The sequence below is a fragment of the Dendrobates tinctorius genome, unplaced genomic scaffold (genome assembly GCF_039654945.1).
Source record: "Dendrobates tinctorius isolate UK_male_01 unplaced genomic scaffold, ASM3965494v1 ptg000223l, whole genome shotgun sequence".
Classification (NCBI taxonomy): Eukaryota; Metazoa; Chordata; class Amphibia; order Anura; family Dendrobatidae; genus Dendrobates; species Dendrobates tinctorius.
Genome location: NW_027361890.1, coordinates 2,230,759 through 2,258,204, shown reverse-complemented (window position 1 = coordinate 2,258,204; position 27,446 = coordinate 2,230,759). Strand labels below are relative to the sequence as shown.

Genomic DNA, 27,446 nt, shown 5'->3' with positions numbered 1-27,446 from the left:
TGTCACAAGGTTTATTCGTAAAGGGTGTTGATTTAAGCTTAGGCGGTGACCTCCCCGAAAGGACGCTGTCACATGACCCAGTTAGGCAATATCACCACTCTTTGAACGAATACCTACTGTGCAGCTTATTTGTCTACTTTTCACAGTCCTTCAAATCAAGGCAGTCACTCAACAACCTCCTCTATTCCTAGTGCGGAACCGTCTATTGTGAAAAACTTGTCCGTCCGGGCTGCGCAGTATGAACTGTTCACCCAGCCTTATATTCCGTAATGTCAGACCTCTCCCATTTTGATTTGCATCAGCTCTTTTTCTAAAAATAGCTGTGCACACACAGAACCTACAGTAACCTCTCATTCGAGCAGAAATTACATATGCATGTCACACCCGATTTCCTCAGAGTTCTTATATGGACCTGATTTTACGGCCCCCTCCTCTACTAGATTCCCCTTTATACGGACCTTAGTTATAATGATAGATTATGAAGAGCAGAGAAGAGAAAAATTGATCTCTTACCTGGCCAGGTGTTTAGGTCTGCTGTTCACAATTTCATCAGTAACTGGAGTGGTCTGTAGATCGGGTAGTCTTGGAGAGGTGCCTATATCGGGTCCCTGTTCGGGCGCCAGGAAACTGTCGGGATCCCTCAGATTACTCTTTCATCTGAAGGACCGATGTTCTTAGGTGTGAAGCATCATATGTCTCTAATCAATTGCTCCGTCGAGAAGAATAACACAGACACCAGCTGTATAATACCACTCGGGATGCCTGCCAAGACGCCTCTGGCTTATCAGTTAGGCTTCCGTCTTTTATAGTAAAGAATTTAAACATTTAAAGACATGCGCAGTACAAATGATTTTACAACTTGTTTTCTACAAAGAAAGTCACTTAGGTGAAAAAGCAGAGGTATTTGACCTTGGTTCACAAGGGAGATGTCTGAGACATCTCCTCGAAGAACAGATAAGGTTTTAAACAAGAGAATGCAACATAGACAGAACTCAATTTAACTCCTTCAGTTCCTATCAGTTGCATGCATGTAGTATACAGTATATGTGGTATATATGTTGTATATATGTATGTTGCATGCATGTAGTATAAATGTAGTATGTATGTTGCATGTAGTATATATGTATGTTGCATGCATGTAGTATATATGTTGTATGTATGTATGTTGCATGCATGTAGTATGCATGCTGTATGTATGTATGTTGCATGCATGTAGTATGCATGTTGCATTCATGTAGTATATATGTAGTATGCATGTTGCATGCATGTAGTATGCATGTTGCATGCATGTAGTATGCATGCTGCATGCATGTAGTATATATGTAGTATGCATGCTGCATGCATGTAGTATATATGTAGTATATATGTATGTTGCATGCATGTAGTATATATGTGGTATATATGTTGTATATATGTATGTTGCATGCATGTAGTATAAATGTAGTATGCATGTGGTATATATGTAGTATGTATGTTGCATGTAGTATATATGTATGTTGCATGCATGTAGTATATATGTTGTATGTATGTATGTTGCATGCATGTAGTATGCATGCTGTATGTATGTATGTTGCATGCATGTAGTATGCATGTTGCATGCATGTAGTATGCATGTTGCATGCATGTAGTATATATGTAGTATGCATGTTGCATGCATGTAGTATGCATGCTGCATGCATGTAGTATATATGTAGTATGCATGCTGCATGCATGTAGTATATATGTAGTATATATCTATGTTGCATGCATGTAGTATATATGTAGTATATTTGTATGTTATATGTAGTATGCATGTTGCATGTAGTATATATGTAGTATATATCTATGTTGCATGCATGTAGTATATATGTAGTATATTTGTATGTTATATGTAGTATGCATGTTGCATGTAGTATATATGTTGTATGTATGTATGTATGTATGTTGCATGCATGTAGTATGTATGTAGTATGTGCTTTTTTTTTTTTTTTACATTCAACACATTAGCCGGATGATGGGACTACTACTGTCCCATCATTGGCTCATGTGTCAATCACCTTCATGGTAGCAGGCATCGCCCGATGGGACTTGTAGTCCCATCGGACGATGCCTGCACAGACCCCCGCAGCCTGCACAGACCCCCGGGCAGTCGGCACAGACCCCGCAGCCTGCACAGACCCCCAGACAGTCGGCACAGACCACTGGCAGGCCGGCACAGCCCCCCGGCAGGCAGGTACAGACCCCCGTAGAGTCGGCACAGACCCCCGGAAGGTCCGTACACACCCCCCGAGAGGCTGTACAAGGACAGAAAAGGGTTTTTCTTATTCCGTTACCGGAAGTCCCATAGATGTGAATGGGACTTCCGGTATCGGAATCGGCGATACCATCCGATCCCATATTTTAGGGTATCGCTCAACACTAGTAGCAATGAAGAAGTGGATGCTGAGGAGGAGGAAGAAGAGGAACAGGAGCTGGTGGGTAGTGCAACGGAGGCCAGTACCCACCACACAATCTCTGTCCTGTCTCTCCTATGTAAATGGGTTGAGGATAGGAATGAGGAGGAAGAAATAGAGGAGGAAGTGATAGAGGAGAAGGAAGCGATGTAGAGTTATGGTGGAGACAGGGAAGTGTTGGCTATAGGGACCTTGGCACATATGGCAGACTATATATACTGCTGCCTTTCCCATGACCCTTGCGCTGCATTCATCTTGGCCAAAAAAGATTAATGGCTGTTCACTCTGCTAGACCCACGCTACATCTCTTCTTCCTGAGGTGGAGAGGTCTAATAAAATTATGCTATAGCAGAAGGCCATTGTGGAAAATATGTTGGAAAAATTCCCATCTGACAATGCTAGTGGCAGGAATCAAGCTTCCTTACCCAACCAATAAGGAGAGGCGAAGGAGACACAGTAAAGGCAAGGGTACACTGTCAAAGGCCTGGGCCAATTTCATAATACCATCCCCACGTCCAGACCCTGATGACCTGGTTTTTCTCATGGTGCTAGCGGGGATGTCAGTGAGTTCAACACAGTTCTGCTTGGCTGGGAACGGAGCCTCAGTGACAGGACATAACCTTAATGACATCACCACCGGTCTCTGAGACTGCGATCGCAGCAGTTCAGTCACCAGTGGTTCTCAACGTGGACGGTTGCATCTTGGCACCGTCCAGGTTGAAAACTGTTTATCCCCCAGACATGGATTAAGGTGTGGGACAGAACGACGGACAGGTATGATATATTGTTGTTTTTTCATTTTACTTTTATTACAGGAGAACGAGGGCTTAGCTGGAATTAAGCATTTAAATAAAAATGGAAAACTGTATTTAGTTTTATTTCACATAAAGGACTTTATTCTGGCTGTTTCTTTATTCACATATAACTGTAGGAATAGTAATGGATAGGAGTCTTATAGACGCTTCTCCATTACTAAGCTGTGGTCTTGATGTCACCTGACAAGACAAACGTGACATCAACCCACAAATATGAACCCCACTTGCCACCTCTACAGGGCAAGTGGGAAGAGCCAGGCAAAGCACTAGAATTGGCGCATCTAAAAGATGTGCTTTTTCTAGGCAGCTGCGGGCTACTATTTTTAGGATGGGGAACAAATATCCATGGTCCCTTACTAGCCTGAGAATTCCAGCCCCCAGCTGTCTGCTTTAGCAAGGCTGGTTATCAAACATGAGGGGGACCCCCACACCATTTTTTTAAATTATTTATTTAAATAATTAAACAGCGCAGGGACACCTCTATTCTTGATAACTAGCCTTGCTGAAGCTGACAGCTGAGGCTTGCAGCCCCCAGCTGTGAGTTATGTCTGGATGGTTAGCAAAAATACAGGGTAACCCATGACATTTTTAAAAAAATTATTTATTTACAGCACAGGAGCTGCTAATGAATGCTCCCAACAGCAGCTCCTGCTCTCACTGTTATTAGTTGCAACAGATGTCGGATGATGGGATCAGTAGTCCCATCAGCTGACACCAGTGACTGGATGTAAACTTTACACCTCCAATAACAGCTGCAGCTCTCTGACCGGCGGGAATGATTTCTCCGCCGATCAGAAGTGGTGTTTGCCGTGCTGTCATGCACATTACAGCACAGAAAACACTGGATGTTCGGGCCCCCCCATTCGGGGTTCAGGACCCGAGCATCCAGGTGTCTGTCCATCTCTATAGGTGATAAGTTCTTTTCAATGGGAACCCCTTTAAGCTCCCTCTGGTGGCAACTGCGTCAATTAGAATTTATATTTTAAATTTCACAGATCATGACAACGGGCGTTCCTCAGTCACCTTTTCTGAATGTAGCAGTAATATAATAATTTTATATTTATAGCACCAACATATTCCGCAGCACTTTACATTATAGAGGGGACCTCTACAGACAATAGATATTACAGCATACCAATAAACACATAGAACAAAACAGATGCCAAGAGGAATGAGGACCCTGCTCACAAGCTTATAATCTATAAGGAAAAAGGGGAGACAAAAAAGGTGGATGGTAACAATTGCTTTTATTGTTAGGACCAGCCATAATATAAGAATCGGGTTTTCGTGTGATGCTGCATGAACCATTTAGAAGTCTAAATATGTAACAGTTCAGACACAGAGGACTATTAAATGCATAACGCATGTGAGATCATGATGTGAGGAGCCTGGTTATGGTAAAAAATTTTGAATGAGCCACACAGGGATATTTAGGTTAATGTGTTGATGCAATAGGCCAGTCTGAACAAATGCATTTTTAGGGCACACTTACGCCGCATCCTGCAAGGCCGTGGGGTACTCAGTACCGGGCCGGTTCTGTTACTTCAGGGGATATCACGGCAGCAGTGATGCGGTCCGTGGCCCTGGGCGAGCAATCAAATGATGGAGGGAATAGTTATTATGGGGGATTAATTTGTGACGCCACCCGTGGTAGTCGGCAATGAGAAGAAGGCCGACACTGCAGTTCAGGTCCACCGGGGCAGTTGGGGATGCAGCATAGATGTTACAGCTCTCCACGGGTAGAGATATGCCCCAGGGCAGTTGTATGTTTTATTTAAAATGGTGGTGACATTTGTAATACAGAGTATATGATGCAGTAATAAAGATGAGGTCACAGCAGGGTTGCAATTTCATTTTACCTTTACTTGATAGTCCGGGGTGCAGACCTGTGGAACACAGATGGTGAGGAAGATCCGGTTAGCATGGAAACAGTTCAGGATCCACTGAGCCATATGGATATAGAGGTCTCCTTACTGCGCTCTTGTAGGGAAGGTGACCGACCCTACACTATCCTCTGAGATCCTTGCTGCCTAAGGCTGTGCTTGGGCCTCTATTCCTGATTTTCTTTAAGCAGTTGCCTGTATGACAGGCAGCTTGAGCCTTTTTTTACAGTTGTCGCTCCTTTGTGGTGGCTCCGGGCTCTCTTATGCTGCTGTGCCACCGAGTGTGTTATGGGGCCAGGAGGCCTGCAGTCCCCTGCCCTCCAGACTTAGCTGTTGGGCTCTCTTTACCCGCGCAGCCACGGACTCTGGCATCCTCTTTCCAGTACTCAGCTCCGGGGTGAGCTTTCTCTCAGTTCCACTCCCCAGATTCCCCAAATTTCTCCTTTGCTCCCCAACTCTCCTCAGACACTGTCAGCCCTCACTTCTTCTCTCACTCCCCTCTGACTGACTGACGGACTGACTCTTTGCAGAACAATCTCCCTACCCCAGCACTAACTCCTCCCTGCAGTTAGAAAAAATGTTGGATGCTGGTTCTACCTGGTCAGGGGGCCTCTCATTGCTTCCAGGCATGACATTACCCCTTGTGAGGGAGGCAATGCCACTGTGGCAACTGGACTCCTGGGGTGCCACACTTAAAACTGTGGGGATTGGGGATTAATCGTATTAACCTGGGTAGTGCATTCCTAAGAATTGGAGCAGCACGTGAAAAGTCTAGGAGACGGGAGTGGGAGGTTCTGATTATTGAGGATGTTAGCCTCAGGTCATTAGCAGAACGGAGGGCATGGGTAGGGTGGTAGGCTGAGACGAGGGAGGAGATGTAGGGTGGTGCAGAGCCATGGAGTGCTTTGTGGGTGTGGGTAACAGTAACATAGTAACATAGTTATTAAGGTTGAAGAAAGTCTTTAAGTCCATCTAGTTCAAGCCATATCCTACCCTAACTTGCCCTAACATGTTGATCCAGAGGAAGGCAAAAAAAAAACCCATGTGGCAAACAGTAGGCTTCACATTGAGGAAAAAAATTCCTTCCCGACTCCACATACGGCAATCAGACTAGCTCCCTGGATCAACGCAATATTAAGGAATCTAGTGTATATACCCTGTAATATTATACTTTTCAAGAAAGGCATCCAGTCCCTTCTTAAATTTTATTAGGGAATCTCTCATTACAACATCATATGGCAGAGAGTTCCATAGTCTCACTGCTCTTACAGTAAAGAATCCGCGTCTGTGAGTATGCTTAAACCTTCTTTCCTCCAGACGTAGAGGATGCCCCATTGTCCCCGTCACAGGTATAAGAGTAAAAAGATCATTAGAAAGGTCTTTGTATTGTCCCCGCATATATTTATACATTTTAATAAGATCACCCCTAAGCCTTCGATTTTCCAAACTAAATAACCCCAAGTGTAATAACCTGTCTTGGTATTGCAGACCCCCTAGTTCCCTAATAACCTTTGTTGCTCTTCTCTGCACCCGCTCCAGTTAAGCTATGTCTTTCTTTTACTCCGGAGAGCAGAACTGTACACAGTATTCTAAGTGTGGTCGCACTAGTGACTTATATAGAGGTAAATTTATGTTCTCCTCATGAGCATCTATGCTTCTTTTAATGCATCCCATTATTTTATTTGCCTTTGCAGCAGCTGCCTGACACTGGCCACTAAATGTCAGTTTGTCGTCCACCCATACACCCAGGTCTTTTTTAGTGACAGTTTTGCCCAGTGTTTTACAATTAAGCACATAATTATACATCTTGTTCATTCTACCCAAGTGCATGACCTTACATTTATCCCCATTAAAGCTCATTTGCCATTTATCAGCCCAAGCTTCTAGTTTACATAAATCCTCCTGTAATATAAAATTGTCCACCTCTGTATTGATTACCCTGCAGAGTTTAGTGTCATATGCAAATATTGAAATTGTACTTTCTATGCCCCCTACAAGGACATTAATAAATATGTTAAAAAGAAGCGGGCCCAATACTGACCCCTGTGGTACCCCACTGCTAACCATGACCCAGTCCGAGTGTGCTCCATTAATAACCAACCTTTGTTTCCTATCCCTGAGCCAGCTCTTAACCCACCTACACATATTTTACCCTATCCCCATTGTTCTCAATTAATGTATCAACCTTTTATGTAGCACCATATCAAAAGCTTTTGAAAAGTCCATGTATACCATGTCCACTGCATTCCCTTGGTCCAGTCCTGAACTTACCTCTTCATAAAAGCTTATCAGATTAGTCTGACAGGAACGGTCCCTTGTAAACCCATGTTGATATTGGGTCCAGAGGTTATTCTTCTCCAGATACTCCAGTATAGTATCTCTTAGAAAACCCTCCAGGATTTTACCCACAGTTGAGGTTAAACTTACTGGCTTATGATTTCCAAGTTCAGTTTTTGTCCCCTTTTTGAATATTGGCACCACATTTGCTATACGCCAGTCCTGTGGTACAGACCCTGTTATTATGGAATCTTTAAAGATTAAAAATAATGGTCTATCTATGACTGTGCTTAATTCCTGCAGTACTCGGGGGTGTATCCCATCTGGGCCCGGGGATTTGTCAATTTTAGTGATTTTTAGACGCCACTGTACTTCCTGCTGGGTTAAGCAGGTGACATTTAATGGAGAATTTTTATCCCTGATCATGTTAGCCGTCATGGAATTTTCTTGTGTAAATACTGTTGAAAAAAAGTCATTTAGCATATTGGCTTTTTCCTCATCCTCATCCACCATTTCACCCAGACTATTTTTAAGGGGACCAATACTATCATTTTTTACCTTCTTACTATTTATGCAGTTAAAGAATATTTTGGGATTATTTTTACTTTCTCTGGCAATGAGTTTCTCTGTCTCAATCTTTGCTGTCTTGATTTGCTTTTTACAGAATTTATTTAATTTTCTGTATTTATTTAATGCCTCATCACTACCTACTTGCTTTAATTCTCTAAATGCTTTCTTTTTGTCCCTTATTGCGCCCCTTACAGCTCTATTTAGCCATAGTGGTTTCCTCCTATTTCTAGCATGTTTATTCCCATATGGTATATATTGTGCACAGGTCCTATTCAGGATGCTAATAAACGTCTCCCATTTTCTTTGTGTATTTTTATGTCTCAGGATATCGTCCCAGTTAATTGCACCAAGATCATCTCTCATCCGTTGGAAATTTGCCTTCCTGAAGTTTAGTGTCCTTGTAACCCCTTTACTACACATCTTATTAAAGGATACATGAAAACTTGTAATCACTATTAGCCAAGTGACCCTCAACCCTTATATTTGGTATGCGGTCTGGCCTGTTGGTTAATATTAGGTCTAGCAGTGCCCCCCCTCTTGTTGGGTCCTGAACCAGTTGTGAAAGGTAATTGTCTCACAGTTGTCAAAAACCTATTACCTTTGCTGGAACTGCAGGTTTCAGTTCCCCAATGTATTTCTGGGTAGTTGAAGTCCCTCATAATAATGACTTCTCCTTGAGTCGCAGCTTCATCTATTTGCTTTATGAGGATATTCTCTGTTGCTTCCATTATTTTTGGAGACTTATAACAATCTCCTATCAGTAATTTATTATTTTCCCCCCCTTCCCTTATCTCTACCCACAGGGACTCTACATTTTCATTAGATACATATATATTATCATGAAGGATGGGTTTTAAGGATGATTTAACATATAAACACACGCCTCCCCGTCGCTTATTTGTTCGGTCATTTCTGAACAGACTATAGCCCTGTAAATTAACCGCCCAGTCGTGGCTCTCGTCCAGCCATGTCTCAGTTATCCCCACCGTTTCATAATTATGTTCCAACAACATTAATTCCAATTCCTCCATTTTGTTGGCGAGGCTTCTGGCATTAGTATACATGCACTTTATGTATCTCTCTGTACCTCTGTTCTTTCTTAAATTATTAACTGTTCTAACCCCACCCCCAATTTCATTATTTGTGCCCAAGTCTCTATCTGCACTGTCTTCTCCTCCTATAAAAGGAATACCCTCCCCCCTGTCCCTAGTTTAAATACTCCTCCAACCTTCTAGCCATTTTCTCCCCCAGCACAGCTGCACCCTCCCCATTGAGGTGCAGCCCGTCCCTAGCGTAGAACCTGTAGCCAACTGAGAAGTCGGCCCAGTTCTGCAGGAATCCAAACCCCTCCTTCCTACACCAATTCCTCAGCCACTTATTAACTTCCCTAATCTCCCGTTGCCTCTCTGGCGTGGCACATGGTACAGTAAATATTTCCGAAAATACTACCTTGGAGGTCCTTGCTTTAAGCTTACAGCCTAATTCCCTGAAATCATCTTTAAGGACCTTCCACCTACCTCTAATTTTGTCATTTGTACCAATGTGCACCATGACCACTGGATCCTCACCAGCCCCTCCCAGTAATCTGTCAACCCGATCAGCGATGTGTCGGACTCGAGCGCCAGGTAGGCAGCACATCGTTCGATGATCCCTATGTTTGTGACAGATTGCCCTATCTGTTCCCCTAATAATTGAGTCTCCCACTACCAGAACCTGTCTGGCTTGCCCTGCTCTCCTATTTCCCCCCTTACTGGAGCAGACACTCCTCCGGCTTTCAGAGGACATGCCTTGCTGCAGCAGTGCTACTCCTGCACTAACACTCCCCTCATCTGCCAACTTAGCAAACTTATTGGGGTGTGCCAGATCAGGACTAGCCTCCATGGTGCTCTTCCCTCTACCCCGCCTTATAACTGTCACTCAGTTAGCTGCTTTATTGTCCTGCAGCTCCAGCCTAGCATCCCCCCTCATCTATCCCATTGAGCGTCTGCTCAGTGAGCAGAAGACTCCTTTCCATATTGTCTATGGATCTCAATGTTGCCAGCTGCACATTTAGATCCAGTATCTGGGCTTCCAAATGCACAACGTGCTCACATCTCGTACAGCAGTATGCACCCTCGACCGGCTGCTCAAGGATTTCATACATGCGGCAAGACGTGCACTGGATGGCATTGGCAATAGTGGAGCACATCCTAATGGGGATTGCACCAGACAAAAAGATAAGCAAAAATAAATAAAAAGTATTAATAAAATATAACAGCAATTCAGTAATACCTCCCTTGGAAACTCCCTGAATCCAACGTAACTGAATCACAAGTTACACACTTACCACAGTTCGCACTTACGCTCAGGTCACACTCAGCTCGTTCACACTCGCTCAGGCAGAAGATTTAAAAGATTTTTTTTTCCCTTTTGCCAGCACACCACCCTGCTGCTCAATGCACTTCCAAAAGGAGTAATAAGTGAATGTCATCCTCTCAATGCCGACTTTTATTCCCCATTGACTTGCATTGGGGTCGGGTTTTGCCCTAGTCGGACCAGTTTCATCCGACTCAAATTTTGTTTCATGAAACCCGATCCGACCAAGTCGCTCAACTGTAGTAACCAGTGTAAGGACTGGCACAAGGTAGAGGCATCGGTATTACGATTAGTGAGGAATTTGATCCTAGCTGCAGCATTCAGGACAGAGGGGAGAGTTTGGTAAGAGGGAGACCGATTAGTAGAGAGTTACCATAGTCAAGACAAGAATGAATAAGAGAAACAGTAAGAGTTTTTGCCAAGTCAAAAGTAAGAAAGGGTCGAATTCTAGAAATGTTTTTGAGGTGCAGAGTGCAGATAACAAGAGCGAGCCAGTGATCGGATGTGGGGGGGGGCAAATGAAAGCTCGGAATCAAGTATGACCCCAAGACAGCGGGCATGTTGCTGGGGATTAATGGTGGAACCACACACGGAAAAGCTATAGGACAGCAAAAGATACAGTGATCGCATATCTCAGTCAGTCACATTGACAGCGAAGGGAACATTGGTCACACGTGCACTGCAGCTCTATTGACACAGGTGACTTTGTGATCAATGGGGGTCCCAGAAGTCAGATTCCTGAGCCATCATACTTTTATCACCTATGCTTTAAGACTAGTTGAAAATGTGGGAAAACCCTTTAAGGTATTTTTAAGCAATTATCTTAGGCCTATATTTAGAATAATGCTTACTTCTTGTCCTGTAAAATCAAGATTCTTTGTATTACCTGTTGATTATCAGTTGTTCAAGACTCCATTAGTGACTGCTGCATGGATTAGAACTTCATGGTAGACAATCAAACAAGGCTGCAGTCTTGTGGCCATACTTTAGTTCAGTCTTTTATTGTGGAATTTGTGTCATTCACATAATAAGGTAGAGATCATGAGAAGGAAGAAAACTAAATAAATTACCTACATTGATGGTATTTGTATGCAGACCTTACCCACAAGAAACAAAAATATGCAGTAGTTGGTTGAATTTAGCCTAATTTTAATAAGCAAATTTGCTTTCTGCAGAAGGCATATCTGTTTCTATAGATAAATTGTTGGTTCATGACGGTGAATAGGTGCTGTCACTAATGTTTTCTAGGACTTTTCAAAAGTTGTACACTATGTTCACAGTTATTAGGCAACTTGTATTTTTCAAAGTTATTTTCATTATTGAACAACAATTCCTGTCAGTCAATCCAAAAGGTTAATAAACCTGAAACCTGAATATTTAAAGGGAAACCAGGTATGAGTTACCGCCACCGCCTTTGAGGACTGATATACAGCATTCTATAATGCTGTAGATAAGCCCCCAAACCGACCTGTAAGAGAAGAAAAATAAGTTTTATTATATTCACCTGTGGGGCGATCCGGTGCCGCTCCGATGAGTGTCGCAGGTCCTGGTTCGGCACCTCCCATCTTTTTGCGATGCCATCTTCCTGCTTGCTTCACAGGCTCCCCAGCATCATGCTCCTGCACAGACATACTTATCTGCCCTGTTGAGGGCAGGCCGAATTCCTGCAGTGCGCAGGCGCTGGGCCTCTCTGACCTTTCCAGGCACCTGCACACTGCAGTACTTTCCTCTGCCCTCAACAGGGCAGATAAGTACACCTGCGCAAGAGCGCAATGCCTGGTAGCCCATGTGGATGACACAGGGACACGTCATCTGTGCCGCCCCTGAGGGTCCAGTTGCCACAGAGGTACTGCACCTCTTCCAGAGGTGTGGCATCCCATTCTCAGGTAAGGAGGGAGCACTACCCAAGACTCTAACATTCGCACTCAACACACACCAGTTCAGTTAGGGCATCTGGGTGTACCTTTAGGGAGGATGGCCTCATCCCAGGCTGGCTAGGAAAGGGTGCTGGAGAGTGAGTGGGGAAGATAGGAAAAAGGAGAGGAGATTAGAAGGTGAGAGTGAGTGAGCAGTGACAGTCGGTGGGAGGAATTAGTGCTGAGGTAAGAAGATTGTTCTGGAAATATTCAGTCAGTCAGTCGGAGGGCAGTGAGAGAAGGAGTGAGGGCTGTCAGAGTCAAAGGAGAGTTGGTGAGGAGACAGAGAAGGAGAAGGAAGACAGTAGGAAGAGCTGAGAGATTTGTGAGGAAAGCCTGAAGGAAGCTTCCGGAAGGACAGAAGGGGTCCTTGGGGCACAGGAAGTGCGAGGCCACCAGTGGGGCCCATATCCAGAAGTGGAAGGACTAGGACGCAGTGGGGAAGCCGGCCACTAAGACTAGTGGAGGACTACAAGACTCAGCTATCAAGCCGGAGGCTGGGGTAATTGTACGTACCTCAGCCACATCCACAGTCATTCACTAAAAGGCAGTCATATAGGAGCAAGGGGACTCAGAGAAATTGACAGGACAAGGTCCGTGGCTGCTGGCTTGGGGACGCTGATTGTGAAGGTGCTGGACAGGAGGGCAGAAACCAGCACAGTGAGACGGGCAGGAGAGAAATACACAGAAGGGAGTCCTGGAAAAGTGTATCCCAATCTACCTGAGAGCTTGCTGGACCCCTCACCTGGAAGACATGGCACCAAGTGGGCACCTATGTACACAAGAACTGTGAGTAAAACTCTGGAATCTGCACCCAGCTGTGTCATCAGTGTCATTTTACGTCTCATCTGCCCTGCACCGCACTCACCATAACAGCCACTATCTTGACTTATAACATCCTAACTGCCCTGGGACACAGCTCTACCCATGGAGAGCTTAACCATCTTTGCCACCCTAACACCATCCCAGAGGATCTGCATTGCAGCGTCAGCTACCCTTGCCGAATACCAAGGGTGGCATCATGACTAAATCTCCTACAAACTACCCCATCATGATCATCTCTTATCTACCCCATCATCATCATCTTTTATTAATTTTACTGGACGCCCAGGGCCACGGATCTGGTCAACACTGCCATGACATCCCCTTTAAGAACTGACTGGCCCGGTATCGAGTACTCCACTGCCCTGTAGGGCGCTTCACATCCACATGAAGGAAGCAGGAGGGAGGCATCACAAGAAGATGGGATGCGCCGGACCAAGAAGAGCGACACTCCTCGGATCGGACCACCTCGCAGGATCGGGGGCTTATTTACAGCTATATTGAATGCTGTAGATAATTGCTGAAAGGTGGTGGCCTTAAGGCTGAGTTCACACGTGGCGAAAAATAAGCATCCCATGCATTCCTATGGGATTCCGCAATGCTGTGCTAATGCTGCTGTTTTTACCGCGACGGAATCGCTTCGCGGTAAAAAACGCAGCATGCTCATTAATTTTGTGGAATCACGGCGATCCCGCACCCATAGGAATGCATTGTTCCGCTTACTTCTCGCATGTGGCTGTGCACACCATGCGAAAAGTAAGCAGAACAATTGCGGATGGTACCCAAGGTCCGGAGGAGAGGAGACTGTCCTCCGGGCTTTGGGTACCATATCCCTGTAAAAAATAGAATTTAAAACAAAAAATATTGTTATTCTCACCTTCCGACGTCCCACGCAGCGTTCCCACCTCTCTCCACACTTCCGTTCCCAGTAAGCCTTTGCGAAAATGCCCACGATGACGTCCGTTCTCGCGGGACCGCGAAGTCTCGCAGTCATCCGCGCGATGTCGCGATCCCGCGAGAACGTACGTCATGGCGGGCATTTTTGCAAAGGATTACTGGGAATGGCAGTGTGGAGAGAGGCAGGAAGGCTGCGCGGGACGTCGGAAGGTAAGAATAACACCATTTTTTATTTTTTTACATTTTATCTTTTACTACTGAAGCTGCATAGGCATCCTCAGTAGTAAAAAGTTGGTCACACTTGTCAAACGCTATGTTTGACGAGTGTGACCAACCTGTCAATCAGTTCTCCAAGCGATGCTACAGATCGCTTGGAAAACGCTAGCATTTTGCAAGCTAATTACGCTTGCAAAATGCTAGTTTTTCTGCGGGAAAATCGCGGGAATTTAAAATGCGATTTTCCCGTGGAATGGAATTCCGGAACTCTCGCGGTAATTTCCGCGAGTGTTCCGCTACGTGTGAACTTAGCCTAACTCGTATCAGCCAAGCCTGGTGACAGGTTCACTTTAAAGCAGTAAAAGTAAGGTTCTTTCATCTTTAAGGCCTTTACTGGCAACTAAGCAGCAGAGACTACGATTCATGTGATGTGGCACTATACTGCATAAAAATCATAGTTTTCTTGAAAGATGCAGACTTTTTCCTCTAACACTGCCTGAAAAAAAAATCTAAAAACTGGAAGTAGATTTGTGAGTTGATTTCGAGTCCAACTTCAACCTGAAACAGTCTAGCTCATCTTTAAGAATACCTGCCTACAGCAGTACATCACCTTCACCTTGCTGGTGCCTCAGTGGAAGTGGAGGTCTATGCCCATTACTAATTCAGCCACGTGGACTCATCCATCTGGCCCATCAAGAGTTACTCCCATCTCAAGACTCTATACAACCTTTGAAAAGTGACTGGGTCAAGAAATATCTGAAAATGGATATTTTAGAGTCAGCTAAATCTCTTTTTTTGGCCCATTTTTACACCTTGATAAAGGTTGTTGCATTCTTAAAGTGAACATGTTAGCAGGATTGTGCACAGTAACCTACAGACACTGTCAGGTCGGTGCCATTAAACTGATTAAAAGGATATCTTTATTTGCAGTTTTCAGTTAATGAGATTCTCGTTCTTCGGGGAGATCTGTGGGGGTCTTCATGTGGTGCTCTGCTTACATATTCATCTTTATGGCTCATTACAGGTCACTGATCGTTCAGTGACCTGCCCCCTATGTTTGAAAGAGAAAACAGTATCTTTTTCAAAATTGCGCATGCTTGTGCAGTAGCATCTATAGCGTTCCTATAGATGCTACTGCATAGGGGTCATCGGCGGTGATAGTTTTCTAGACAAAAAAAATTCAGCTCCATCAACATGGCGCCGGTGGTACTTGCTCAGTAGCATCTATCAGAACACGATAGATGCTAATGTGCCATAGCAATTTTGATCAAGATAATTTTTTTTTTTCAAATAAAACTATATGTCTAAATAAAGCGAAAACAGGCATATCATCCACTGTATCATGCTACAGCGTTTGCCTGATGAATGTGATTTTTTTTTTTCAAACCATACTATATGCAGTATGTAAATTAGGGGCAGGTCAGTGAGGGATCAGTAACCTGTCACAAGCCATCAGTATGAATACCTAAGCAGAGAGCCACATAAAGACCCACCACAGGCCGCCCCGGAGCACGAGCATATCCTTAACTGAAAACTGAAAATAAAGATGAAACAAAAACCAGAAGAGGGATTTCATCAACTCAAGTATCATTGTAATCGGTATAGCAGCGCCATCCTGACAGTGTCCGTAGGTTACTGTGCACAATCCTGCTGACAGGTTCCCTTCAATCTGTCTCTCATTAACCAAATACACATCACCTGATCTGCTGAATTAAAGAAGCATTGAAGTTTTTACAGCTTGGAGTTGGAAAATCTGCATAAAAATGATATGATGCAAATACCCAGCTGCCAAATAATTGTGCACACAGTGTAGATAAAAGATCCTGACATCATGGAGCAAGCAATACATTAAATACTGTTGTAGTGTGAAACCATCTGCCATAGAGAAGAAAAGAAACTGAAGTTTTAGCTTTTGCTGGACCTTTATTTGAAGCTTATGGTGATAGAATAGTGCTGATCTAAAGATGAGTCTTGTCTGTGAGTTTGCACAATAAGATTAGGAATGCTGGATACAAGACCTATATTTACAAAAGTGTTCCAACTACCATATGTTTCGATCGGTGGGATTCACTTTGTTGTCTCAAATACATGTAAGGCTTAAAATCTTTATGAATGGAATTAAAAGCAGTCCATTCTCGGAATCAGTGAGTCCAATGTATCAAAAAATCATATTGAGACAGCCTTTAAATAGAAAAAGTTAACAAATATACAATACTCATGGAGCATGTGACAATCTTTAACTGGAGTGCATTTTTCCCAATATTTTAGTTTGAAGATGGAGTAAGTGAAATCTGCCTGAGAATTTTAGACATGAGTCCAAATTTCCTGAAAAATCCAACTTTAGATTGTTCAAAGAGAGGAGACCCTGTCTACATAAGTAGAGTTTTATCTGCCATGGTAAGCCAGGCCAGTTGGGTAAACAACATCTTAATGTTTTTTAATGATTCATAGGAATGCTTCATTTTCTGTTATTAATCCCTAAAATATGTAGATCAATTCTAACGACGACCAAGGAGTGATAGAATCTTGCTGGGATGAGTTATTCAGGAATGGCGCCAACCCAAGCACATGGAATGGAAGTGTTACTATTTTGAGACTTTGGCACAACAGTGGGTGCAGACCAGTTCGATATGGACAGTGCTGGGTTCTAGCTGGAGTGATGTGCACAGGTAAATGCTAATAAAACTATAAACTGATGTTTAACAGTTGGGTACTTCTTGTGTCAAGATATTATTACACTGAGGGTGCAATATTGTTTTCTACTTTCCAGAGCATATTTACTGTGGAAACCTTTACGTAGCCCTCCGGGTTGGGTTTTCATTAACTTACTGCAATATATGGCTTACTGCATATTAGCAATTTGCTACATTTTGCATATATTTTAAAGAGGTTGTCTAGTCACCTATGAAAACTCAGTAGCCACTCTGTGCTCTATTCAAAATAGGGATGGGTCACAAATCCTCTGTATGTCCCATGTGACTGGGTAGTCACATGACTACCTGCATGCAATTTGCATACTTGCAATCATGTGCTGACTAGACTCTACCTGGCTTCTCTCAATAGAAGAGAATTGAAAGAAGTCTGAGTCTAATCTGCATGTTATCGCAAGTATGCAAATCACATACTGTAAATGCAGTCACATGAGCGCCCACTCAAATGGGGAATACTGGGGAATTGTGACAGCATGCACACCTCACAGTATCACGAATTATCAGTCTGCAGTTACATAAAGTGGAGAATGGACTTCCCCTTTAAGATCTACACATCTAAAGGTGTGCATACACGCTAGGACGGGGTAAGACATGCGAGAAACTTGCACGAGTCTCGCATGTTAATGCCCGGCACTACCACCGGCACTCTGGACCGAAGCGTGCAGCTCCATGTATTGCCGCACGCTCTGCTCCTGAGTGCCGGCTGCAGTGTCGGGTATTAACATGCAAGACTCGTCCGACTTTCTCGCATGTCTGACCCCAGCCTTAGACAGTTGGCTACATAAATACATGCTTAGCTTGACTGAGCATATATGTGTTTTCATTGGGAAAAGGGGAATAAGTCACAGCCTGACAATAAATGGAAATATTCCAGAGAAGCGAATAATCCAACATGTAATTCAACATAATGTTCCTTCTTTCCATCAACATCTCTGTTAGGAACGGCGGAACGCACTAAATAAAAATAAATAATAAAGTGCGTTCGCCGCTCGGGGTCCACCGTGCAGTAGGTGTTACACCGCTGCTAGGTAATGACAGAGGAGCAATATGGCGGTATAATGTGCACGGGTTCAACTTCACCCGAAGTGCGCTGAGCGGGCTCTGTTCACACACAGAGGTGCCACAACTAGTGTTGAGTAGAGTTGAGCGAAACGGGTCGAAAAAATCAAAAGTCGCCGACTTTTGGCAAAGTCGGGTTTCATGAAACGAAACCCGACCCTAGGATGAAGTCGGCCACGAGGTCGGCGACTTACGCGCCAAAGTCGCGTTTCAAAAGTTTGTTTTGCGCTCTTTTTCAGCCAATCAGGATCCACGGACACTGTGGGCAACGTGATGACCTAGGCACGGGTCACCACCATCTTTCAGAAGGGCATGCAAGTGATTGGCTTGCTTTGGTGGGCGTCACAGGGGGTATAAAAGGGCGTGCACGCCAACCGCCATCTTACTTCTGCCGATCTTAGTATAGGGAGAAGTTGCTGCTGATTCTGTAGGGAGAGCGTTAGACAGGGAAGAAGACAAAAGAACTTCTTCTGCTGCTAGCGATTTGGCCTGCACAACACACAAGTCACTGTGTGTGCAGTGCAAGGGGAGGCTATATTGTGGTGTATCAGTGGTGTTGGTTGTTGGGCTGCCTTTTAAGGCTTCCTGACACGCTGGCATTGCTGTTTACCCACTGCTCCGCAAACTGCTTTTTTAAAAGCAATCCAATCTCCCTTATCCTCTAGTCACTTTTGTCACAGCTGTGCCATCGAGCGTGTCACATAGCGCTCAGATATCAGTGGGCCTCACACAATCCACAAGTGTCCAGTGTCCAAAAGTGTACGCAGAGATTCAAAATCTCCATTATCCTCTCGTCACTTTGGTCACAGGCAGCTGTGCCATCGAGCGTGTCACATAGCGCTCAGATATCAGTGGGCCTCACACAATCTACAAGTGTCCAGTGTCCAAAAGTGTACGCAGAGATTCAAAATCTCCATTATCCTCTTGTCACTTTGGTCACAGGCAGCTGTGCCATCGAGCGTGTCACATAGCGCTCAGATAACAGTGGGCCTCACACAATCCACAAGTGTCCAGTGTCCAAAAGTGTACGCAGAGATTCAAAATCTCCATTATCCTCTCGTCACCTTGGTCACAGGCAGCTGTGCCATCGAGCGTGTCACATAGCGCTCAGATATCAGTGGGCCTCACACAATCTACAAGTGTCCAGTGTCCAAAAGTGTACGCAGAGATTCAAAATCTCCATTATCCTCTCGTCACTTTGGTCACAGGCAGCTGTGCCATCGAGCGTGTCACATAGCGCTCAGATATCAGTGGGCCTCACACAATCTACAAGTGTCCAGTGTCCAAAAGTGTACGCAGAGATTCAAAATCACCATTATCCTCTCGTCACTTTGGTCACAGGCAGCTGTGCCATCGAGCGTGTCACATAGCGCTCAGATATCAGTGGGCCTCACACAATCCACAAGTGTCCAGTGTCCAAAAGTGTACGCAGAGATTCAAAATCTCCATTATCCTCTCGTCACTTTGGTCACAGGCAGCTGTGCCATCGAGCGTGTCACATAGCGCTCAGATATCAGTGGGCCTCACACAATCTACAAGTGTCCAGTGTCCAAAAGTGTACGCAGAGATTCAAAATCTCCATTATCCTCTCGTCACTTTGGTCACAGGCAGCTGTGCCATCGAGCGTGTCACATAGCGCTCAGATATCAGTGGGCCTCACACAATCTACAAGTGTCCAGTGTTCAAAAGTGTACGCAGAGATTCAAAATCTCCATTATCCTCTCGTCACTTTGGTCACAGGCAGCTGTGCCATCGAGCGTGTCACATAGCGCTCAGATATCAGTGGGCCTCACACAATCTACAAGTGTCCAGTGTCCAAAAGTGTACGCAGAGATTCAAAATCTCCATTATCCTCCCGTCACTTTGGTCACAGGCAGCTGTGCCATCGAGCGTGTCACATAGCGCTCAGATATCAGTGGGCCTCACACAATCTACAAGTGTCCAGTGTCCAAAAGTGTACGCAGAGATTCAAAATCTCCATTATCCTCTCGTCACTTTGGTCACAGGCAGCTGTGCCATCGAGCGTGTCACATAGCGCTCAGATATCAGTGGGCCTCACACAATCTACAAGTGTCCAGTGTCCAAAAGTGTACGCAGAGATTCAAAATCTCCATTATCCTCTCGTCACTTTGGTCACAGGCAGCTGTGCCATCGAGCGTGTCACATAGCGCTCAGATATCAGTGGGCCTCACACAATCTACAAGTGTCCAGTGTCCAAAAGTGTACGCAGAGATTCAAAATCTCCATTATCCTCTCGTCACTTTGGTCACAGGCAGCTGTGCCATCGAGCGTGTCACATAGCTCTCAGATATCAGTGGGCCTCACACAATCTACAAGTGTCCAGTGTCCAAAAGTGTACGCAGAGATTCAAAATCTCCATTATCCTCTCGTCACTTTGGTCACAGGCAGCTGTGCCATCGAGCGTGTCACATAGCGCTCAGATATCAGTGGGCCTCACACAATCTACAAGTGTCCAGTGTCCAAAAGTGTACGCAGAGATTCAAAATCTCCATTATCCTCTCGTCACTTTGATCACAGGCAGCTGTGCCATTGAGCGTGTCACATAGCGCTCAGATATCAGTGGGCCTCACACAATCCAAAAGTGTCCACTGTCCACAAGTGTGTGCAGAAATTCTAAATCTCCCCTGTCCTATAGACACCTTTTACCTTGTTTTACATTACTATATAGTTTGTTGGATTTTGTCTACATTTCTACCAAAAATGAGGAAGGCTGGTGGAAGAGGCCGTGGAATTGGGCGGGGGTTGGCAGCTGGTAATGATGGTGTTGGTGGTGGATCTGACGGTAGTGGCAAGAGCAAAATAGGACCGAATGCAGGAGGTGCTGACCCTGCGTCATCGTCTGGCTACATAAGGCCTCGAACGCTTAGTTTTCTAGGAGTTGGCAAACTGCTTTTAAAGGCAGAGCATCAGGAAAAAGTTTTGTCTTACATTGCTGACTCAGCCTCCAGCTCTATCGCCTCCTCTTCTTCAGTTGTAAAAAGTAAAAGCACTGAGTCGTCATTGGAGGCTCATGTTCATGAACCACACCTTTCCTTGTGTCCTTCACCCCAACCAAGATTGAAGGATGACGCAGGCCATACTACTGATTACTCCATGGAGCTGTTTTCACATACCATGCCTGGATTATCAAGTCAAATGGTGAATTACCCAGGCCAAGATGAATCTGACATGGAGTGCACTGATGCACAGCCGCTGATGGATGATTCTGCTGGTACATTCACTCAGAGCACTACATTGTCCTCGCAGTGTACAGAGCCAGATTTTGACCCTGATGAGACTCAGGTGCCCCTTCCCGCACACTATACCACCATACACGGTGACACAGAGAAAGGTGCACATGACATAGAAGAGGAGGTGATGGATGACCCAGTTGTTGACCCAGATTGGCATCCATTGGGGGAAGAGGGTGCTGCTTCCAATAGCTCAGATGAGGAGCATCCACAGCAGACATCGACATCGCAACAGCTGTTATCTGGCAGGCCCGGAGCACTCCAAAGACAGGTTCCAAACATCAAAAGAGTTGCTGGACAGCTTGTCCAGAGGGTCAAAAGATCACAGCGTGCTAGGCCGCAAAATGTCTGCCAAAGTAGGAAGAGTGCAGTGTGGCACTTTTTTGAACAAAATCCTCATGATCAGGCCAAGGTTATCTGTAAGAAGTGCGCAAAGACCTTTAGCCGAGGGAAAAATCTGAAAAATTTGAATACCAGTTGCATGCTTAGACATTTAACCAGCATGCACTTGCAAGCGTGGACACAACACCAAACCTCAAGTGCCACATGTGCAACTGATCACAACGAAGGTAGTCAGCAACGCTACATTGTTTCCCCCACTGTAAGCCCACCGGTTAGCACAGCAGCAAATGTTGAGGTGTCGTTGCAAGGCCACAGCAGTCAGGGAATCCCACTGTTCAATCAACGAAAGACTGATTCTAGGCCATCAGAAAGAAAACCAACTTCATCACCATCATCAACCCTCTCTCAGTCCGCCCTGTCCACCGCTACTTCCACCATATGCAGCTCTCAAGTCCAGCTTACCCTCCCAGACACTATGAGTAGGTCAAGAAAGTACTCAGTCTCTCATCCGCGTACACTGGGTTTGAACGCCCACATTGCCAAACTAATCTCGTTTGAGATGATGCCCTTTCGGTTGGTGGAAAGCACAGCTTTCCGCGAACTCATGGCCTATGCAGTACCACGCTATGACCTACCCAGTTGCCACTTCTTCTCTCGCAAAGCCATCCCAGCCCTCCACCATCATGTGAAAGACCGCATTGTCCATGCACTCAAGCAGTCAGTGAGCGGAAAGGTGCACCTCACAACTGATGCATGGTCCAGTCGGCATGGCCAGGGCCGTTACGTGTCCATCACTGCGCACTGGGTTAATGTGGTGGATGCAGGGTCCACAGGGGACAGCGGTGGTGGGACAGTGCTGCCTAGCCCACGGTATAGGAAACAGTTGGCTGTAGGCGTTCGACCCTCCTCCTCCTCCTCCTCCTCCAGAAGCGAAAGCTCGTCCACAGAGCGCAGTCGTACGAGCACTCCATCTGCAGCTGCCACTGTTGCACACGATGTGTCCCCCTATCGAGCAGCTAGTGGAAAGCGTCAGCAGGCTGTGTTGCAGATGATGTGTTTGGGCGACAGACACACCGCCGAGGTGCTGGCCGAGTACTTGAAGCGACAAACTGAGTCATGGCTGGGCAGTGTACATCTTGAGGCAGGCAAGGTAGTTAGTGATAACGGCCGTAATTTTGTGGCAGCCATAGCCCTTTCAAAACTCAGTCACATACCTTGCTTGGCTCACACCTTGAACCTGGTGGTGCAGTGCTTCCTCAAAAATTATCCGGAGTTAACAGCCCTGCTCCAGAAGGTGCGAAGACTGTGCGCGCACATCCGCCGGTCGCCTGTACACTCCGTTCGTATGCAGAAGCTGCAGCGATTGCTCCACCTTCCCAACCACCGCCTCATTATCGACATTGCAACAAGGTGGAACTCCACCCTGCACATGGTGGAGCGGCTGTGCGAGCAGAGGCAGGCCATAATGCATTTGTGGGAGGATACACGGCCAGGCACTTTGAGAGCAGACATGGAGTTGACAGGCATGCAGTGGTCGAAGCTGAAAGACCTTTGTAAAGTCCTTCAGTGTTTTGAGGAATGCACATGGCTGGTAAGCGCAGACGACGCCATCCTAAGCATGAGCATCCCACTTATGCGTCTGCTCATGCAAACTTTGACACACCTTAAGGAGCAGGCGTCTGCAGCCAATGTTGATGAGGAGGAAGAGGAGGAGGGAATCCTTGATGACATTCAGCCATTGTCTGCTCAGGGACCTCTCCTGAACAAAGTGGAGGAAGAAGAGGAGGAGGAGGAGGAGGATGATGGGGATGATTACTTAGGGGAGGAGGATGCATCTCGTGGGGCAAGTGAAAATGTTGGCGTGGCAAGGTCTGGTACAGGGTTTGTGCGTGACTGGAGGGATGTGGATTTGCCAGAAAGTGCTCCTCCACCCAGCACTCGCAGTGCATCATTGACACCGGGAACATTGGCCCACATGTCAGATTATGCCTTGCGGATCCTAAAAAGGGACCCCCGCATTGCCAAAATGATGAACGATGACGACTACTGGTTGGCCAGCATCCTGGATCCACGCTATAAAGGCAAATTACAAAACATCAAGCCACAGGAGAACCTTGACCTAATATTGGCTAATAAACAAGCAACTCTGGTAAATCGGTTGCTTGAGGCATTCCCAGCACACAGCAGCGGTGATGGTTCTCACACGAGCCGTACGGGCCGGGGGCAGCTTGGCAGAGGTGTTCGTGGTGCACACAGCAGAAGTGGCGTTGGTGACAGGGGTTTCATGACAATGTTGTGGACTGATTTTTCAAATACCGCTCACACAACTGGTAATACTGCATCGATGGAAAGTGACAGGAGACAGCAGTTGTCAACTATGGTTACAAACTACTTTTCCTCCCATATCGATGTTCTCCCACACAGGTCATTCCCCTTTGACTATTGGGCCGCTAAACTGGACACCTGGCCTGAATTGGCCCAATATGCCTTACAGGAGCTCGCTTGCCCAGCTGCAAGTGTGCTATCGGAAAGAGTCTTCAGTGCAGCTGGATCAATCCTTACAGAAAAAAGGACCCGTCTGTCAACCCAAAATGTGGATGATCTAACCTTCATTAAAATGAACCACGCATGGGTTTCCAAGGATTTTGTCCCACCTTCCCCTGATGACACATAGGGTGACAGAAAAATGGCTTGCTTTGGTCCACCTCTTCCTGGTACTTCACCTATTTCGCCTTTTGCATCAGCTGAATGTCCAACATCAACATATGCCACTTTCTAAAACTCCCTAACTGTGCTGCCTCCCCCCCCATGGCCGGGGTCACCACCTACCGCACGACACCGTGCGAGTGCCGTTGCCCTGGACAGGTGGGTAGGCCGACTCTTGGGCGCGGGCACTGGCACAGGGTCCCTCATAGTGCAATCAAGTGTCTCTGACGGCGGTGGTGCACACCCGCCGTCAGACACACCGCTGTACTATGAGGGGCCCAATGCCAGTACCGACGCCCACGAGTGGGCCCCCCTTGCTTGGGCAGGGCCCCAGCATTTGCAATCTTTACCTCTCCCTGCTCCTCTGCTGTGTAATCTGGGCCGTCAAATCCATACTGTGCCTGACACCGTCTGAGCCTGCCTCCTGAGACATATATTTTGAATGTGTACGCTATCCATACATGTTATCCGGGGATACGGTACCCTTTCTAACCTTTGTGCAATGACGTGCAATCCATACTGGGCCTAACACCGTCTGAGCCTGCCTCATGCTGTATAGACATATATTTTGAATGTGTACGCTATCCATACATGTTATCCGGGGATACGGTACCCTTTCTAACCTTTGTGCAATGACGTGCAATCCATACTGGGCCTAACACCGTCTGAGCCTGCCTCATGCTGTATAAACATATATTTTGAATGTGTACGCTATCCATACATGTTATCCGGGGATACGGTACCCTTTCTAACCTTTGTGCAATGACGTGCAATCCATACTGGGCCTAACACCGTCTGAGCCTGCCTCATGCTGTATAGACATATATTTTGAATGTGTACGCTATCCATACATGTTATCCGGGGATACGGTACCCTTTCTAACCTTTGTGCAATGACGTGCAATCCATACTGGGCCTAACACCGTCTGAGCCTGCCTCATGCTGTATAGACATATATTTTGAATGTGTACGCTATCCATACATGTTATCCGGGGATACGGTACCCTTTCTAACCTTTGTGCAATGACGTGCAATCCATACTGGGCCTAACACCGTCTGAGCCTGCCTCATGCTGTATAGACATATATTTTGAATGTGTACGCTATCCATACATGTTATCCGGGGATACGGTACCCTTTCTAACCTTTGTGCAATGACGTGCAATTCATACTGGGCCTAACACCGTCTGAGCCTGCCTCATGCTGTATAGACATATATTTTGAATGTGTACGCTATCCATACATGTTATCCGGGGATACGGTACCCTTTCTAACCTTTGTGCAATGACGTGCAATCCATACTGGGCCTAACACCGTCTGAGCCTGCCTCATGCTGTATAGACATATATTTTGAATGTGTACGCTATCCATACATGTTATCCAGGGATACGGTACCCTTTCTAACCTTTGTGCAATGACGTGCAATCCATACTGGGCCTAACACCGTCTGAGCCTGCCTCATGCTGTATAGACATATATTTTGAATGTGTACGCTATCCATACATGTTATCCGGGGATACGGTACCCTTTCTAACCTTTGTGCAATGACGTGCAATCCATACTGGGCCTAACACCGTCTGAGCCTGCCTCATGCTGTATAGACATATATTTTGAATGTGTACGCTATCCATACATGTTATCCGGGGATACGGTACCCTTTCTAACCTTTGTGCAATGACGTGCAATCCATACTGGGCCTAACACCGTCTGAGCCTGCCTCATGCTGTATAGACATATATTTTGAATGTGTACGCTATCCATACATGCTATCCAGGGATACGGTACCCTTTCTAACCTTTGTGCAAAGACGTGCAATCCATACTGGGCCTAACACCGTCTGAGCGTGCCTCATGCTGTATAGACATATATTTTGAATGTGTACGCTATCCATACATGTTATCCGGGGATACGGTACCCTTTCTAACCTTTGTGCAATGACGTGCAATCCATACTGGGCCTAACACCGTCTGAGCCTGCCTCATGCTGTATAGACATATATTTTGAATGTGTACGCTATCCATACATGTTATCCGGGGATACGGTACCCTTTCTAACCTTTGTGCAATGACGTGCAATCCATACTGGGCCTAACACCGTCTGAGCCTGCCTCATGCTGTATAGACATATATTTTGAATGTGTACGCTATCCATACATGTTATCCGGGGATACGGTACCCTTTCTAACCTTTGTGCAATGACGTGCAATGCATACTGGGCCTAACACCGTCTGAGCCTGCCTCATGCTGTATAGACATATATTTTGAATGTGTACGCTATCCATACATGTTATCCGGGGATACGGTACCCTTTCTAACCTTTGTGCAATGACGTGCAATCCATACTGGGCCTAACACCATCTGAGCCTGCCTCATGCTGTATAGACATATATTTTGAATGTGTACGCTATCCATACATGTTATCCAGGGATACGGTACCCTTTCTAACCTTTGTGCAATCACGTGCAATCCATACTGGGCCTAACACCGTCTGAGCCTGCCTCATGCTGTATAGACATATATTTTGAATGTGTACGCTATCCATACATGTTATCCAGGGATACGGTACCCTTTCTAACCTTTGTGCAATCACGTGCAATCCATACTGGGCCTAACACCGTCTGAGCCTGCCTCATGCTGTATAGACATATATTTTGAATGTGTACGCTATCCATACATGTTATCCAGGGATACGGTACCCTTTCTAACCTTTGTGCAATCACGTGCAATCCATACTGGGCCTAACACCGTCTGAGCCTGCCTCATGCTGTATAGACATATATTTTGAATGTGTACGCTATCCATACATGTTATCCAGGGATACGGTACCCTTTCTAACCTTTGTGCAATCACGTGCAATCCATACTGGGCGTGAGAACGGCTGGCGAGCTGTTAAGCAAGCTACAGCACCTGTCCAGACAAGTACAGGGATTCCCTAGCGAGGAGACTTATTTGATTGTTTTCAATGTTGGGACAGCAATTTTTGGGGAGCACTATACTCTGGAGAATGATAGATGGGGCCCACCATACTCTGGAACATTCCAAAGGTGGACATCAGACACTGGAGCAGCATTTACAGGGCCCATTATACACTAGAGCATTAGAAATGGGGCCCATTATGTTTGGAGCATTATTTGGGCCCATAAGACAGTGGAGCTTCATCCATGGGGACCAACATATACTGTAGCATTATGTGGAGC

At 45.7% G+C, this 27,446-nt stretch overlaps 1 protein-coding gene across 1 annotated transcript in view; it reads left to right on the top strand.

Annotated features, from left to right (window-relative positions):
- The window catches only part of LOC141059043 (protein-glutamine gamma-glutamyltransferase 5-like), a 209,159-nt gene that overhangs the window by 141,719 nt on the left and 39,994 nt on the right, over nucleotides 1-27,446 (top strand). Inside the window, exons 5-6 of the mRNA XM_073555253.1 lie at nucleotides 16,452-16,580; nucleotides 16,675-16,852. Coding sequence (XP_073411354.1) covers nucleotides 16,452-16,580; nucleotides 16,675-16,852 — 307 coding nt within the window. The remainder of the gene's footprint in view (nucleotides 1-16,451; nucleotides 16,581-16,674; nucleotides 16,853-27,446) is intronic.